Source organism: Lithobates pipiens, unplaced genomic scaffold (assembly GCF_037356315.1).
Source record: "Lithobates pipiens isolate NorthernLeopardFrog02 unplaced genomic scaffold, aLitPip1_a1.2 Scaffold_22, whole genome shotgun sequence".
NCBI classification, from domain to species: Eukaryota; Metazoa; Chordata; class Amphibia; order Anura; family Ranidae; genus Lithobates; species Lithobates pipiens.
The window spans coordinates 97,230,722-97,245,896 of NW_027507784.1; the positions used below are offsets into that span (position 1 = coordinate 97,230,722).

At 43.4% G+C, this 15,175-nt stretch overlaps 1 protein-coding gene across 18 annotated transcripts in view; it reads right to left on the bottom strand.

The window, feature by feature from the left end:
• LOC143923970 (FAST kinase domain-containing protein 1, mitochondrial-like) overlaps nucleotides 1–15,175 on the bottom strand; it is a 189,722-nt gene that overhangs the window by 114,161 nt on the left and 60,386 nt on the right. For all 18 annotated transcript variants that reach the window (XR_013261799.1, XR_013261798.1, XM_077447941.1 and 15 more), the window contains 2 exons: nucleotides 12,294–12,686; nucleotides 8,003–8,116 (listed from right to left, as the gene is read on the bottom strand). Coding sequence is in view for 16 of the 18 variants with exons in the window: in XM_077447941.1 (XP_077304067.1) it covers nucleotides 8,003–8,116; nucleotides 12,294–12,686 (507 nt within the window). In the remaining 2 variants the exon portion in view is untranslated. The remainder of the gene's footprint in view (nucleotides 1–8,002; nucleotides 8,117–12,293; nucleotides 12,687–15,175) is intronic.

The window sequence follows — 15,175 nt, forward strand, 5'->3', positions numbered from 1 at the left end:
TCCGTCAATGAACTCAGAGAAAGGGAGTACAAAAATCCCATTTTCTCTTTCGTTCATTGACGGACACAGCTCCTTTAAATCTTGACCGTAAGGTCGTCCCCAAGCAACGGAGGCGTTGTCGTCTGAAAAACTTGCGGCCAATGTGTGCATCAAAAACGTGTACAACAACACTGTATCTTTAAAAAAGTGTAAATTGCCACTTTACACAGCCGCCTGCAAAAGGCAAGCATCCAAAGATGTGCTAACACCAACTTTTTAGAATTTTGTGAAAGTGCGAAAGGACGACTAAGTCGCCACCTTACACACCTGGGAGACAAACGCTTGATATTGGAAAGCCCAGAGGATGCGGAGACTGTGACATCATAATGGGCGGGGACATCATCCGGTGATGGCCCTATATAAGTCGCCGCGTCCCTACCATTGTGAGCGGAGGCAGCGATGTGGCAACATCTGAAGAGAAGAAAAGAAGAGCAGAGCAGAAGACGGCAACAGAAGACCGGGCCACCGCTTGTAAAAGAGCTAGAAGCCCGGCAAGAAGAACCGAAGAGGGGGACAAGACTCCCGAAGTCGGAAGAAGAAAGCCGGGCTCCTCCGCTAGTAAAAGAGCTAGCAGAAGATAGCAGAGGAGTCCGGCGAGAAGACCCCCAGAGCTGTGCAATAAACTATTTTAACCCTTGTGTGTTGTGTTTTTTTTTTTTTTTTTTTTTTTTTTTTTTTTTACAGGTGAATAGGTAGGGGTACATTGTACCCCATACTCATTCACACAGGGTGGGGGGCCAGGATCTGGGGGCCCCCTTATAAAGGGGGCTCCTGGATTCCAATAAGCCCCCCGCCCCTAGACCCCGACAACCAATGGCCAGGGTTGTCGGGAAGAGGCTCTTGTCCTCATCAACATGAGGACAAGGTGCTTTGGGGTGGGGGGGCCACGCGCCCCCCCTTCCCCAAAGGCACCCCCCCCCATGGTGAGGGCACGCGGCCTGGTACGGCTCAGGAGGGGGGGGGGGGGCGCTCGCCCGTCCCCACCCCCTTTCCTGGCCGGCCGGGTAGCGTGCTCGGATAAGAGTCTGGTATGGATCTGGGGGGACCCCCACACGTTTTTTTTGGCGTAGGGGTTTCCCCCTAGAATCCATACCAGACCTAAGGGCCTGGTATGCTCTAGGAGGGGCAACTCGCGCCAAATTATTTTAATAAATTTGGCGTGGAGTTCCCTCTTGAGAGCTGATAATTCTGTCAGAGTCGCCTCTGTATAGACGGAGATCCGACTTGGAGGCAACCTCCATTGAAATTAATGGGTACCAGTCGCCTACAAGTCAGATTGAAGTAGTACAAGAACCTTTTCTGAAGTTTGAGCGACTTCAGTAGCGTACATTAAGATGGCTCTCATTCACTTAAATAGATTTTTAAATGTTGTCCGACCTGAGGCGACTAGGGGCGACCTGAAGTCGGATCTGAGTCGCTCCTGTGTGAACCGGCTCTTACCCTTCCTGGACTGTGGGAGTAACGTGCTCTTCCCACCTGTAACATTCTTAATAATGTCATCCAGCGAAGCTCCAAATAGCCTCTCACCAATGAAGGGAAAAATCCGCCAGAGCTTTTTTAGATGCTTGGTCCGCAGACCAGCATTTCAGCCAAATCAGGCGACGTAGCACCACTGCCGATACCGATGCTCTAGAGAGCAGGGGGACTGTATCCAGGGCCGCATCATAGACATACTTAAAGTCGTGCACCAACTGGTCTGCTAGTTCTATGCAGACTGGGGGAGACTGTTGCTTCTCCAATTCACAGTGCAATAACTTTGCCCACTCAGTAAGCACCTGCGACACCAAGGCCGTGGCCAGTACAGGTCGTAATGCTGACCCCACTACTGTAAACATGGATCGGGCCATTTCCTCGGCTCTCCTGTCGGTAGGGTCCTTGAATGCAGGAGTCCCTTCTACCGGAATCGTGGTTACTTTATTCAACCTGGATACCGGGGGGTCAACGACCGGAGGAACAGTCCATTTTTTTTTTTTTTTAAGGAGGCTCTCCTCAAAGGGGTAACGCACCGCCATTCTTCTCGGGACTGAAAAGGCCCGTTTTGGGCTTCCCCATCCCTTGTAGATGAACTTATCAAAATAAGTCAAATACGGAAACACCTTCGTTGTACGGGTCGGTTTACGGGACCCAAAAGGGACTGACACCTCAGCAGAAGATCCTGCTGCTTCCTGTATCTTCAAGGTATCGTGCACAGCGGTGATAAGTGCTCCTACTTGCGATTTTTCCTGCACTGACCCAGACACAGAATCATCCTCACTGTCCCAACGGTCCTGGTCTGCATCCTCTGACACGTCAGAACAGGGGCAGCCAGTTAACCCGGGGCTCGAGTCTGAATCAGAGCTTTCCCCAGAGGACGGGGGTGGCAGGGAATGTTTTTACCCCCCTTGCGCCTGCATGCAGTTGCAATTACAGGGATATCTGGGGAAGAAGCGCCAGCTTCTGATGCCATGCTGACCCACCTTGCCTCCCACACTTGGGGACTTAGGGCAAGGTACACAATTCCACCCTCCTAGCTGCTCACAGAATGTGGGACCCAACCGCAGGACTCACCACCCTGACCGAGTGCTGTCACTCACTGCTGTGTTCTGTGTCCAGTCACAGGTGTCCAGAGTGAAAAACCGCACTGTTCTGAGGCAAAACAAGCCACCACTGGAGGTAAAACCGCACTGAGGTTATAAGAAAATGGCCGCCAGTCATTTTTGTACAGAAAACACCAAGAAAATGGCCACCGGACCTCTATAAAATGGCTGAAAGCCATGCTCTGCATAGAAACTAAAAAAAGGGTCAGAAAGACAACGAAAGGACCCAAACAGCCAGTGCAGCCCTGCCAAGGTACAGAGCCCATGTCCAGTAATGCAGCGGCCCCCGCAGGGGGAGGAGGGGAAAAAAGGGATAGGGAGAGAGGAAAGGGAGAGTTAGAGACCCCCTAATCGACCTCCCAGGGAATGCTCAGCTGCTCAATTCTGCTGAGGCAGGGAGAGCTGTACTTACCCATCCGGTCGGAATAGCTGGACGCATTCCATCACAGACCCATCACCCGAGCAGTACGGGGTGGCTGCTGGCCACGGCACACTATGACACAGACAGCAGTAGCCCAGTCATATATGTGTTCCCCAGAGCATATAGCTCGCCGGCCACCCCTGGAGCACAAGGGGCATGTCATGGCCGACCCAGTGCATAGCTAGGGCCTGCTCACGCTCAATGGCCAGGCTGGGGAGACTGCAAGGATCTACATTATCCAGCCTGCCACTCAGCCGGCTGTTGATAATGGATCACCAGATCAAAATCTTGTGGAAAAACAAAAAAAAAAAATAAATAAATTCGAGGACCAAATGTCCCTTCAGGGGAGCCTAGGTCCTTCTTCACTAGGCATAAAAAAAACTGAGCTGCAGGAAGCAGGCTGAGGGGTTATTGCCAGAGGAACCCGGCGGAACTATGCAGTCTTGCTATTTTTACATGCGTTACATGTTCTGCCTAGTCCTCTCCTGAAGGTGGCGTGATAACCCTATGGTCAAGATTTAAAAGGAGCTGTGTCCGTCAATAAACAAAAGAGAAAAAAGGATGCAAATTTTGTTTGGGTACAGCATTGAATGACCGCGCTATTACCAGTTAAAGCAACACAGTGTCAAATTGTAAAAAGCTCTCTGGGGTGAGGAAGGGGGGTAAAACCTTCTGGCGCTGAAGTGGTTAAAGCAGTATTATATAAATATTATGCTGCATTGACATATACTTTGGGGTTGATTTAAAAAAAAAAAAAAAAAAAACTCAAGAATTCTCAGTCTTGAAAAATTGACTTATTTTGCGTAAGAGTTAAAAGAGAATTTTTTTCCCCATAATCATACTTACCTAGGTGGATGCTGCATCTGTCCCCCGGCACCTCTTCACTGAGAACCGAGCCATCGAACACAGACGATGGCTTGGTTCTCACGGCTCCCCAAGCGGAGAGCTGTTGACTGTCAAAAACTAGGTTTCCTGCTCTACTCCTCCCTGCTCACTGGAGCTCTGAGCTGTGGAGGGGCAGGGAGCGCCGTCTCAGCGGCTCACTGAGAGGCTGAGAAGGCCATCAGCCCAGGCCACCGGGCAGATCCAGACTTCCAGAGTCAGGATGACATAGTGCCTGGACTAATCTGTGTGACATCAGCAGAGAGCGGACGTCAGACCGCTCGCTGCTGAAAACAGAACACAGGAGTGCAAAACAAATTGCACTCCTGTGACCCATAAGCAAAGCCCAGCCAAACAAGCTCAGGCTGGACTTCTCCTTTATTACAGTGATTTCCTATGAATGTTAGCTCTATCTAGTGCTAAACAGTGGTTGTAAACCTCAGCCATTAAATTTGAGCAAAAGTACTTATCAGCCTTCTTTACTTATCTCTCTGCAAAGCTCTAAGGCTGGGTTCACAATATAGCAATGTCAGACATCACATGTTATTCTCACTGCATTGTTGTGCAGATCACATGCGATTTCTGTGCAAAGCAAATTCAGCCAGATCGTATGGCTGAATTTGCATTGTATTTGAACAAAAACGGTGCAGGACCCTTGTTTTGGTTTGCACTGGAGTTGGATCGCATGGGTGCTCACATCCATGTGATCCGATTCCTGCACCCTTTCACATTTCAAGCTGAGATCTGTGGACTGATCTGGGGGTGTCATTAAGTTTGTATTGACACCCACAGCGGTTCGCAGAGGGCAGTGTGAACTGCCTGCGAGAGACATGCAATGCGGGAACCTGCACAGGAATCACGCTGGTTCCCGCATTGCATATGTGTGAACCCAGTCTAGTGCAATTTCTCTCTGGTGCTTCATTCCTGTTATCAGCATAAGTCACTTCTGACAAGTTCTCCAACACAATACCAATTTATGTGGGGAGGGAGGGGAGCTCAGAACTGAGCTGGTCTATTCAGAACACCATTTTTATTGCAGATAAACGAGTAAAACCTATGTAGGGAGATTTTTGTTATCTCTGTGCATCATCTGAGGCTGTTCACTTCATTGGGTATATGTGAGGGTTTACATCCCCTTTAATTCAGTATTTGTTTCCGATTCAGACATTTCAGAAAAAAAATATACCACATTATGACCACTAGATAGGACAGGTAATAATTGGAAGAAGTCACTTTATTAAGCAAAGTTTGGTCAGAATGACAAGCGTCTGTTTAATAAAGATAATACAGGTTCAGGGTATGATGCTGCTAAAATTTTATGGACGTGTTACTATAACAGACATTGTTGACATCTGTTGAAAAATCGGCAGAATTTTTCAAGGCTAGGCAAATCCTTTGCCCATTAATCCAATCATTTTTTTTTTTATCATTATTTTTTTTTTTTGCAGACAGGTTTAGATTTTACAATTTTCTGTGCATAGTGTCCTATGCTCTGCAACCTTCCTACTATCATCCAATGTCTGTAGACAACGCTGCAGATGCAGTTATACTCCGAGGATATTACTTGACCCAAGAACATACTACTGACTCAGGTTTAAAGTGGAACTTCAGTCATTTTCTCAAAATTTCCATCCATTAAATCTTCTGACCCTTGTTGTTTTAACTATGGATAGTAAAACATTTTTTTTTTCTGCCAGTAAATACCTTATACAGCTCACTTCCTGTTTGTCTGTTAAAAAGCCTAGGCTTATGACATCATGACCATTTCTTTCTCTCACTCTTGTGAGAGTTTGGCAGGAAGATGTGGGATGAGTCAAAAGAGGGCCAATGAGAGCTGCAGAGCTGGAGATGTGCCTCTGTGTAAATCCAGGAAGTGAACAGGCAGCAGCTGCCCACAGTTAAAATGGGTGCAGCCAGATTCAGTGGAGGGAGATTTCTGCAGCATATTTGGCAAGTACAGAATATAGTACAGCACAGTATATATAAAACAGGGGTTGACAAATTTGCTTGGAATCTAGGAGCCAGGTCTGCGACAGCGATCTGTACCTGTCCCTGGCCTGACATGGAGACGAGTGAGGGGGAAGATAGCCCCCAGCCCCCCACCTGTCTCCAAGTCATTGCCCATAGCTCTTAGAGGGACATTTTATTTAAATGACATTTTTTTAAAATTGCATTTTAGTGTAAATATGAGATCTGAGGTCTCTCTGACCCCAGATCATATATATAATATATATATATATATATATATATATATATATACACACACACATATACACACACACCCACCCACCTGTCATGCTTTTTTCTATTACAAGGGATTTTTACATTCCTTGTAATAGGAATAAAAGTGACACACTTTTTTTTTTTTTTTTTTTTTTAAAGAACAGTGAAAAAAATAAAAAAAAGTTAAAATAAGAAAAAAAAATTTTTTTAACGCGCCCTGTCCTGCCAAGCTTGTGTGCAGAAGCAAATGCATATGAAAGCGGGCGCAATTTTGAAGCATGACATGTTGGGTATCGATTTACTTGGCGTAACATTATCTTTCACAATATAAAAAAAATTGGGTTAACTTTACTGTTGTCTTTTTTTTTATGATTATTAAATAAATTATTTTTCCCCAAAACAGTGCTCTTGTAAGTCCGCTGTGCAAATACGGTGTGACAGACAGTATTGCAACAACCACCATTTTATTCTCTAGGGTGAGATATATATATATATATATATATTATTATTATTATTATTATTATTATTATTACACACACACACACACACACACACACACACACACACACACACACACCTCCTCGTATTGAGGTGGTTATACAGGGATTATGGCTGAACCTTCAACCATGATCCCGGTACAGGAGGCATTTCCCTATCTTGCAAAAGTGATTTGAGCGGCTATATAATCACTTCATCATCATTTTTACAGGCAACCTCCTCCCACCTCTGCAGACCAGGAACCGATGGGCACAGCTGCACTGCAAAGAGTGAGACAACCCAACATTATTATACCCCCCCTGATTTCAGAAACCGTAAGAGAGGAGGGTTTCTTCCATTCCAGTTTTGGTTTGTTTGTTTGCAAGCCATTACTGGCTTCTAAAGCATCTGATGAAACCAAACTAGGTTTCATCAAATGTTTTGGGGGCCAGAAGAGAGATATAAAAGACCCCAAAATCTCTCCTTAAAGAAGTCACGGCCTATGCCATCAGAAACGATGTTGTTCATCCCTTGGAATAAAGTTGGTTAAAAAATAAATTTGAATAAATAATAATAAATACATTTTTAAGCATACATAGGTCCCGAACACATGTAAACAGTGATTGCACCACACGCGAGTTCTCTGTGAATGTCCAAGTGAAAGCAATAATGCTAGTGACACATTTCCTGTGTAATTCTAAACTGGTAACTTGTAAAGGCTTGGAAAGCGTTGCCCAAGGAGATTTTTTTAGGTACCATAGTTTGTCGCCATTCCACAGAAGTACAACATTTTAAAGTGTAACATGTTTGGTATCTATTACTTGGTGTAACCGCATCTTTTATTTTTACCCAAAAAATGGGTAGTGTATCATGTTTGTGAGCACTAATTCATTAAAGTGTATTTTTTCTGAAAAATTTGCTTTTGATAAACAGCTGCACAAATATAGTGCGACATGAAAAATTGCAACAACCACCATTTCATTCTATAGGGCCTCTGCCTAAAGAAATAGGTAATGTTTGGGGGTTCCAAGTAAATTTTCTAGCAAAAAAAAAAAAATGCAGATTTTTTACATGTATGTGAGAAAAAAGTCAGAATTGGCCTGGGGGGGTCAAGTGGTTAAAAGTATAATTTGTAGTTTAAACTGATGTATCTCTTTAAATCAATCTCACCTCACACACTCCAAGGAAAACACATATGTGCAAAAAGAATTCAGTCGCAGTTCATAAACACATAAAAATAGCTACATTGCACAGCTCTATAACAAGCTTCCCTTACACACCTTTGTATAGTCTTTTGGAGATTAGAACGAAAAAAAAAAATAAAAAAAAAAAAAAAAAAGAAGAAGGGGGGGGGGGGCGAATCTAGCTGAAAATAAAAACTTACTTGTCAATCAGGATGGGATGTCTACACTTGGCTGTAACCATACTTCTTAGAATTCTAAATAATTGCTTGTAATTAGTTTCACCATCTATCAAACCCAAAAGACTGTTTTCAAGTCTGGTGGGGAAAAAAAAAAAATAATAACATAAAAACATCATAAAAACTACAAGCTGCAATAAATATTGTTATTCAGGAATTATTGCTCAAATCTGCTCATTTGCCCTTTAAACTTGATCTGTCATCTACAAACAACAGTACATCACAGGATAAGTGAACCCACGGTTTTAGAGTCCAACACCCGCAAGGAACTTTATCAAATAATCTTAACAAACCACGTGTTCATCAGGTGGGTTACTAGCCCCCACACTACCTTTAAAATCTATAAGCAATCCTTACAAAGATAGGAATGGGAATGGAGGTGCGCATGTCTAGACAGCATTACCCAGCAGGGTTGTTCTGAAATGGCTATGCAGCACCAGCAGCCCCAACCAAAGATCACAAGGGCCACATGGTTTGGGCAGTATATCCAAAAGGCAAAAGGATAGTCCTTTAAAAAGTCACTAGCAAAAATAAGTTCATTACAGGACAGGCAAGCTTGGAGATATTACAATTAATGTTCAAGAACTGTTTTAACAGATTTGCAGGAGAGGAGTGAAGAGGGTGAAGTAAGGTGCTCAGGGAGGAAGGGATGGCAGCAGGGATAAGGTGGTCGTGAGAGATGGAAGGGAGAATGAATGCCCAGAAAAAGGGGAGGGGTAGTGAAGTCAAGTGGCTGGGAATGGATGAATGTTATTGGAGGGTTTGGGTGACAAAATCGAGGAGGAAAATATGTCAATGGGGGAAGATGAATCGACTTGGAAAGGATAGTCAAGGAATGTATGGCATGGGGGGGGAAGGAGGAGGTTATAATATCATACCAGTAAAAAAGGGGAGGTTGCCGACACAGCGTAGATGTCAGTGGATGGGGTAGGTGAAGTGGTCAGGGTAGGGATAGATGCCAGTAGGATGAGGCAGTGAGGTAGAAATGGATGTCAGTGAAGAAAATGTGATATGTCCAGGGAAGGATGGATGTCAGGAGGAGTGCGCAATGAAGGGGGTCGGGGAGGGATCAATATCCAGTGTTAGAGTATAACTCGCTGGGAGAAATGGATGTCAGTGGTGGAGTGAGGTGGTCGGAGAGGAATGGATGTGAGCCGAGGGGAGAAGGATGAAGGGGCTGGAGAAACATTTATACCAGGGGGGGCTCACTGGGAGGATTAAATGTAATTGTAGCAAAGGCAAGTATAGTACAGTGTAGGGGCGCAACGGATCAAAAAACTCACGGATCGGATCGTTCCTCGGATCAGAGTCACGGCTCGGATCATTTTTCAGATCAGCAAATTTGAATTTGAACCAGCATCATATCATGACACCGGTTGTTTACAAGTGATCACTCTGTCTTTTGACGGAGCATTCACATTGTAAACGGCCTGGGTGTAGAAAGATGGCTGCCACTCCGGAGCTAGGCCTAAGTCGCGGCCTTTCCTAAGGCCGAGACCGCGGAGCACTCTGCAGATCGTGGAGTGTGCCAATCCAAGCGGGGTGACCTGTTCAGATCACGGATCGGCGACGATCCGTTGCATCCCTAGTACTGGAAGTGAAAGTTGTCACCCTAGAACAGGAAGTGTGTTACTAGCAGGAATAGGTTAAAAAACAAAAAAATCAAGAATGAATGGCAAAAAGAAACTCATGCAGACACAACATTTTGGCCCCTTTTACACTGGGGGGAGTACGCCAGAATATCCGCCAAGCCAGCAGGGGATCTCTCTGCTGATCAGGAGGATGACAGGTCCATGTCTGCTCTGATGCAGAGCAGACGCTGACACAGCCTGCTGTCTTCTATGGGCTATCGGATGGAAGCAGACAGTCTGTCCATTTGCTGTCATCTGATCTGATCCACCAGAGAGACAGGGAATGGATCCCCGACTATCTGTTTTTAGCGGATCGGATGTTGGCGGGTGTCAACGGACACATGTCATTCGGAGCTCCATAGAAAGCAATGGATGGTGCGATCGGGTCTGCCTGAAAAAGGACAGGCGGACCTGATCGATCTGTCTGTGTGTGTGAAAGGGGTCTTAAAGAGGAAGTAAACTCTCCCACTCTGATGATTCTTTTCATTTAGTTCATTATAATAAGTAATAATCAAATTATGGCCACTGTAATCCAGCCCAAATCGCATATTACTTACTGTTTAACCACTTCCCGACCAGCGCACGACGATGTACGTCGACAGAATGGCACGGGCAGGCATATTGGCGTACATGTACGTCCAATATTCGTTGCCGCCGTGCCATCGGGAGCGCGCCGCCGGCGGCGTGCTCCCGCGCTGGTCGGGACCCCCGTGAGTCCGGTCGCGGGACCCGCGGACTCGATCGTCGCGGGCATCCCCGCGATCGTCTGACGGAGCGGCCGAATGGAGGAAATGCTGTATAAACAACATTTTTCCATTCTGCCTAGCAACTAGTGACGCTGATCTCTGCTCCATGTGATTGGAGCAGAGATCAGTGTACACTAAATGAAAGCCCAACCCCCCCACAGTTAGTAACACACCCCTAGGAACACTTAACCCCTACACTGCCACCCACTGGTTAACCCCTTCACTGCCAGTGTCATTTACACAGGAATCACTGCATTTATATAGCAGTGATTACTGTATAAATGACAATGGTCCCAAAAATGTGTCAAAAATGTCCGATGGGTCCCCCACAATGTCGCAGTCACAATAAAAATCGCAGATCGCCGCCATTACTAGTAAAAAAAAAAAAAAAAAATTATTAATAAAAATGCTATAAAACTATCCCTATTTTGTAAACGCTATAACTTTTGCGCAAACCAATCAATAATCGCTTATTGCGATTTTTTTTTACCAAAAATATGTAGAAGAATACGTATCGGCCTAAACTGAGGGAAAAAAAATGTTTTTTTATATATTTTTGGGGGATATTTATTATTACAAAAAGTAAAAAATAATGCGTTTTTTTCAAAATTATCGCTCTATTTTTGTTTATAGCGCAAAAAATAAAAACCGCAGGGGTGATCAAATACCACCAAAAGAAAGCTCTATTTGTGGGAAAAAAAAGGACGTTAATTTTGTTTGGGAGCCACGTCGCACGACCGCGCAATTGTCAGTTAAAGCGACGCAGTGCCGAATCGCAAAAAGTGGTCTGGTCTTTGACCAGCAAATTGGTCCGGTCTGAAAGTGGTTAAAGAAACTTTTAAAAAAAAATAAAAATTGTTTCCAGGGGTTAGGCAGCGCCATCTTAAATATTGTTTTCCCCGAGTCCACAGAGGAGTGTATTTCCGCCCTTACATTGAGCACTTCCTGTGCTGTTAACCAAGCCTCCTTCTCAATCCAACGTTTCTATGGCAACCCTGCTTCCCTGTTCATAGCGGACTTGCTTTATTTCATAGTATTTACTTGTACCATTGTCTAAGGTTTGCCTTTGCAAGTCTTATCAGCTTCAGCTGATAAGACTGCAGTAATGGCCAGATTTACACTGCATGTGATGTCACATGGTCACATGGTGTGTAGGAAGAAGCTCTGAATGATTCTGCAGTCTCCTGGGATATCAGTGGTGTGCCGTAGGAAGTTCTGATAAAAGATAGACAAGCACATAGAGAGTGTGCCATAAATCAGGGGAGATCTGGGCATGCTCAGTGACGTCATTCTAAAAAACAAAAAGGATTACAACAATACTAAGCAAGTAAGGAGATATCTACAAGCAGTGTTCATTAGGGTTTTTTATGCCGATTTACATGGGACAACATTGTGGGGGAGAGTTTACAACCACTTTAAGGACTTGTAAGCTACAATATATTACATTACATTTTAGGTTATTGGGTTTAGATCTTCAATAACACACTGCTGTGTGCATAGCTCTGATAGAAGGATATTTACACCTGCAGGGGTAAAGATTCTAGAAATTCCCCACAAAAAAATAAAAATTAATAAATTTAGCCAGCTGTTTAGGCACAGAGGAGATTTACTAAAACTGGTGTAGCTGTGCATAGCAACCAATCAGTTTAGAGGTTTGATTGTCAAAGCCCAATTGAACAAGATGAAGATACAAGCCGATTGGTTACTATGAACAGCTGCACCAGATTCTGTGTGCACCAGTTTTAGTAATTCTCCCCCATAGTAGAGGAATAGGATTCCTTTTTGGAAGGTATGAAAAAAAAAAAAAAATCATGAATTGGTGCAATTTTAAATTGAAAGGCATTTTGAACTGTTTTAACCTTGGCTTAAAATCCCTACCTTTCTTTTGTCTTTCCAGAAGTCAAAGGTAGCAATATACAACATATTCTGGTGAAATCTTTAGTAGAGACATTCAGCTTCGATAACTCCTGCAATCTTGACTTTAACATTACTAGACCTTCCGAGTTATTAAGGTTTAGAGACCGATCAAGGAGAAAACAAAATGTTTTAAAATCTGCTTGCTTCATCTGCTGTACAATAATTCTGACCCACTTGTCCTTCATGGATGGATTAATAGGACCCATGCGTTCTGCAAAATTAAGAATTCTTTCCATGGTATGTACATCAACTAGTTCTTCCCCTTGTATTAGAGAATGTGCCTTTGCCACCATTCGATGTTGTAGGCTTGTTGAACAGACAGACTGTAAGCGGTTCATCAAAATGGAGAGGATTCTGAAAAAAAGGGGGGGGGGGGGGAGTTTTCAGCACATACTGAATGTCAGACAAACATAAAAGAAAGCCAAAGCACCTACAATGTTGTGTTTTTTTAACTTTTTGTAGGCAAGTAGATATAGCTATAACATCCTATAAATGTTTTTAAAGTAAAGTACTATCTTCTGTGCCTATAAAAAGCAATGTAGGTTTTTTAAGACTACAACCCGGTACCGTTATATAATACTGATGATTAAAAAGAGACCCTGCCACCAAAATATGCAAATGCATAATTTTTAATACATTTTCAGAATCCATTTAGTTACGCAGAGATCAACCCTTCCTGCATTGCCAGATCCTTTGACTTATGGGCCACCCACAGTCACACCCATGCCATCATCACAGCGTTATTGCTGTGATGTCACACCACAAAATCCCACCAGTTCAAAAAGGAAAAAATAGGATACACTCTAGGTCAGACTTAACTATGCAGTGGCTTGCTCCTCCAATCTTGTGAAATTTTTATATTTAGGGTCAGTTCACACCAGATGCAGTTTCGTGTTTTTCTGCACTAAAAATGCATACATTGTGTTTTCCATGTATTCCATTGGCTCTAGTTCACACCATGCAGTCAGTTTCTGGTGAATTTCTGGTGCAGAAAAAAAAACGGAACTGCACGGAACTGCATCTGGTGTGAACTGGCCCTTACAGCAGTAACACTCATGACAAATGAGCTAGGATGCTAAACCACAAAGAAAAATCACTTACAATCAATCACCCAAACAGTTAATACAAATCTTTTTTTAAAACACAGTAAACAAAAAATTATCCACAAAATAATCCCCTTAATACACTTTACATTCAAAAACATGTAAAACCTAATGCATCAAGAAGCGCTGCCTATGGTATATACCAGGGGTGCCCAACCTTTTGAAGAGCAAGGGCCACTTAACCACTTTCAGACCGGACCATTTTGCTGGTAAATGACCAGAGGTCTTTTTACACTTTGGCACTGCGCTGCTTTAACTGGTAATTGCGCGGTCATGCAATGTTGTACCCAAACAAAATTTGCGTCCTTTTCTTCCCACAAATAGAGCTTTCTTTTGATGGTATTTGATTGCCTCTGCGATTTTTATTTTTTGCGATATAAACGTAAAAAGACCGCAAATTTTGAAAAAAAATGATATTTTCTACTTTTTGTTATTAGAAAAATCCAATAAACTCAATTTTAGTCATACATTTAGGCCAAAATGTATTCAGCCACATGTCTTTGGTAAAAAAAAAGTCAATAATTGTATATTTATTGGTTTGCGCAAAAGTTGTCACATCTACAAACTAAGGTACGTTTTCTGGAATTTACGCAGCTTTTAGTTTACGACTGCCTATCTCATTTCTTGAGGTGCTAAAATGGCAGGGCAGTACAAAACCCCCCCAAATGACCCCATTTTGGAAAGTAGACCCCCTAAGGAAATTGATAAGAGGCATGTTGAGCCCATTGAATATTTTATTTTTTTGCCTCAAGCGATTGAATAATGACAAAAAAAAAATTATTTTTTTTTTTTTACACAAAGTTGTCACTAAATGATATATTGCTCACACATGCTATGGGCGTATGTGAAATGACACCCCAAAATAAATTCTGCTGCTTCTCCTGAGTACGGGGATACCACATATGTGGGACTTTTTGGGAGCCTAGCCGCGTACGGGGCCCCGAAAACCAAGCACCGCCTTCAGGCTTTCTAAGGGCGTAAATTTTTGAGTTCACTTCTCACTACCTATTACAGTTTTGAAGGCCATAAAATGCCAAGATGGCACAAAACCCCCACAAATGACCCCATTTTAGAAAGTAGACACCCCAAGCTATTTGCTGAGAGGCATGTTGAGTTCATGGAATATTTTATATTTTGCCACAAGTTGCGGGAAAATTACAAACTTTTTTTTTTTTTTTTTTCACAAAGTTGTCACTAAATGATATATTGCTCACACATGCCATGGGCATATGTGAAACGACACCCCAAAATAAATTCTGCTGCTTCTCCTGAGTACGGGGATACCACATATGTGGGACTTTTTGGGAGCCTAGCCGCGTACGGGGCCCCGAAAACCAAGCACCGCCTTCAGGCTTTCTAAGGGCGTAAATTTTTGAGTTCACTTCTCACTACCTATTACAGTTTTGAAGGCCATAAAATGCCAAGATGGCACAAAACACCCACAAATGACCCCATTTTAGAAAGTAGACACCCCAAGCTATTTGCTGAGAGGCATGTTGAGTCCATGGAATATTTTATATTTTGCCACAAGTTGCAGGAAAATTACAAACTTTTTTTTTTTTTTTTTTTTTTTCACAAAGTTGTCACTAAATGATATATTGCTCACGCATGCCATGGGCATATGTGAAATGACACCCCAAAATAAATTCTGCTGCTTCTCCTGAGTACGGGGATACCACATATGTGGGACTTTTTGGGAGCCTAGCCGCGTATGGGGCCCCGAAAACCAAGCACCGCCTT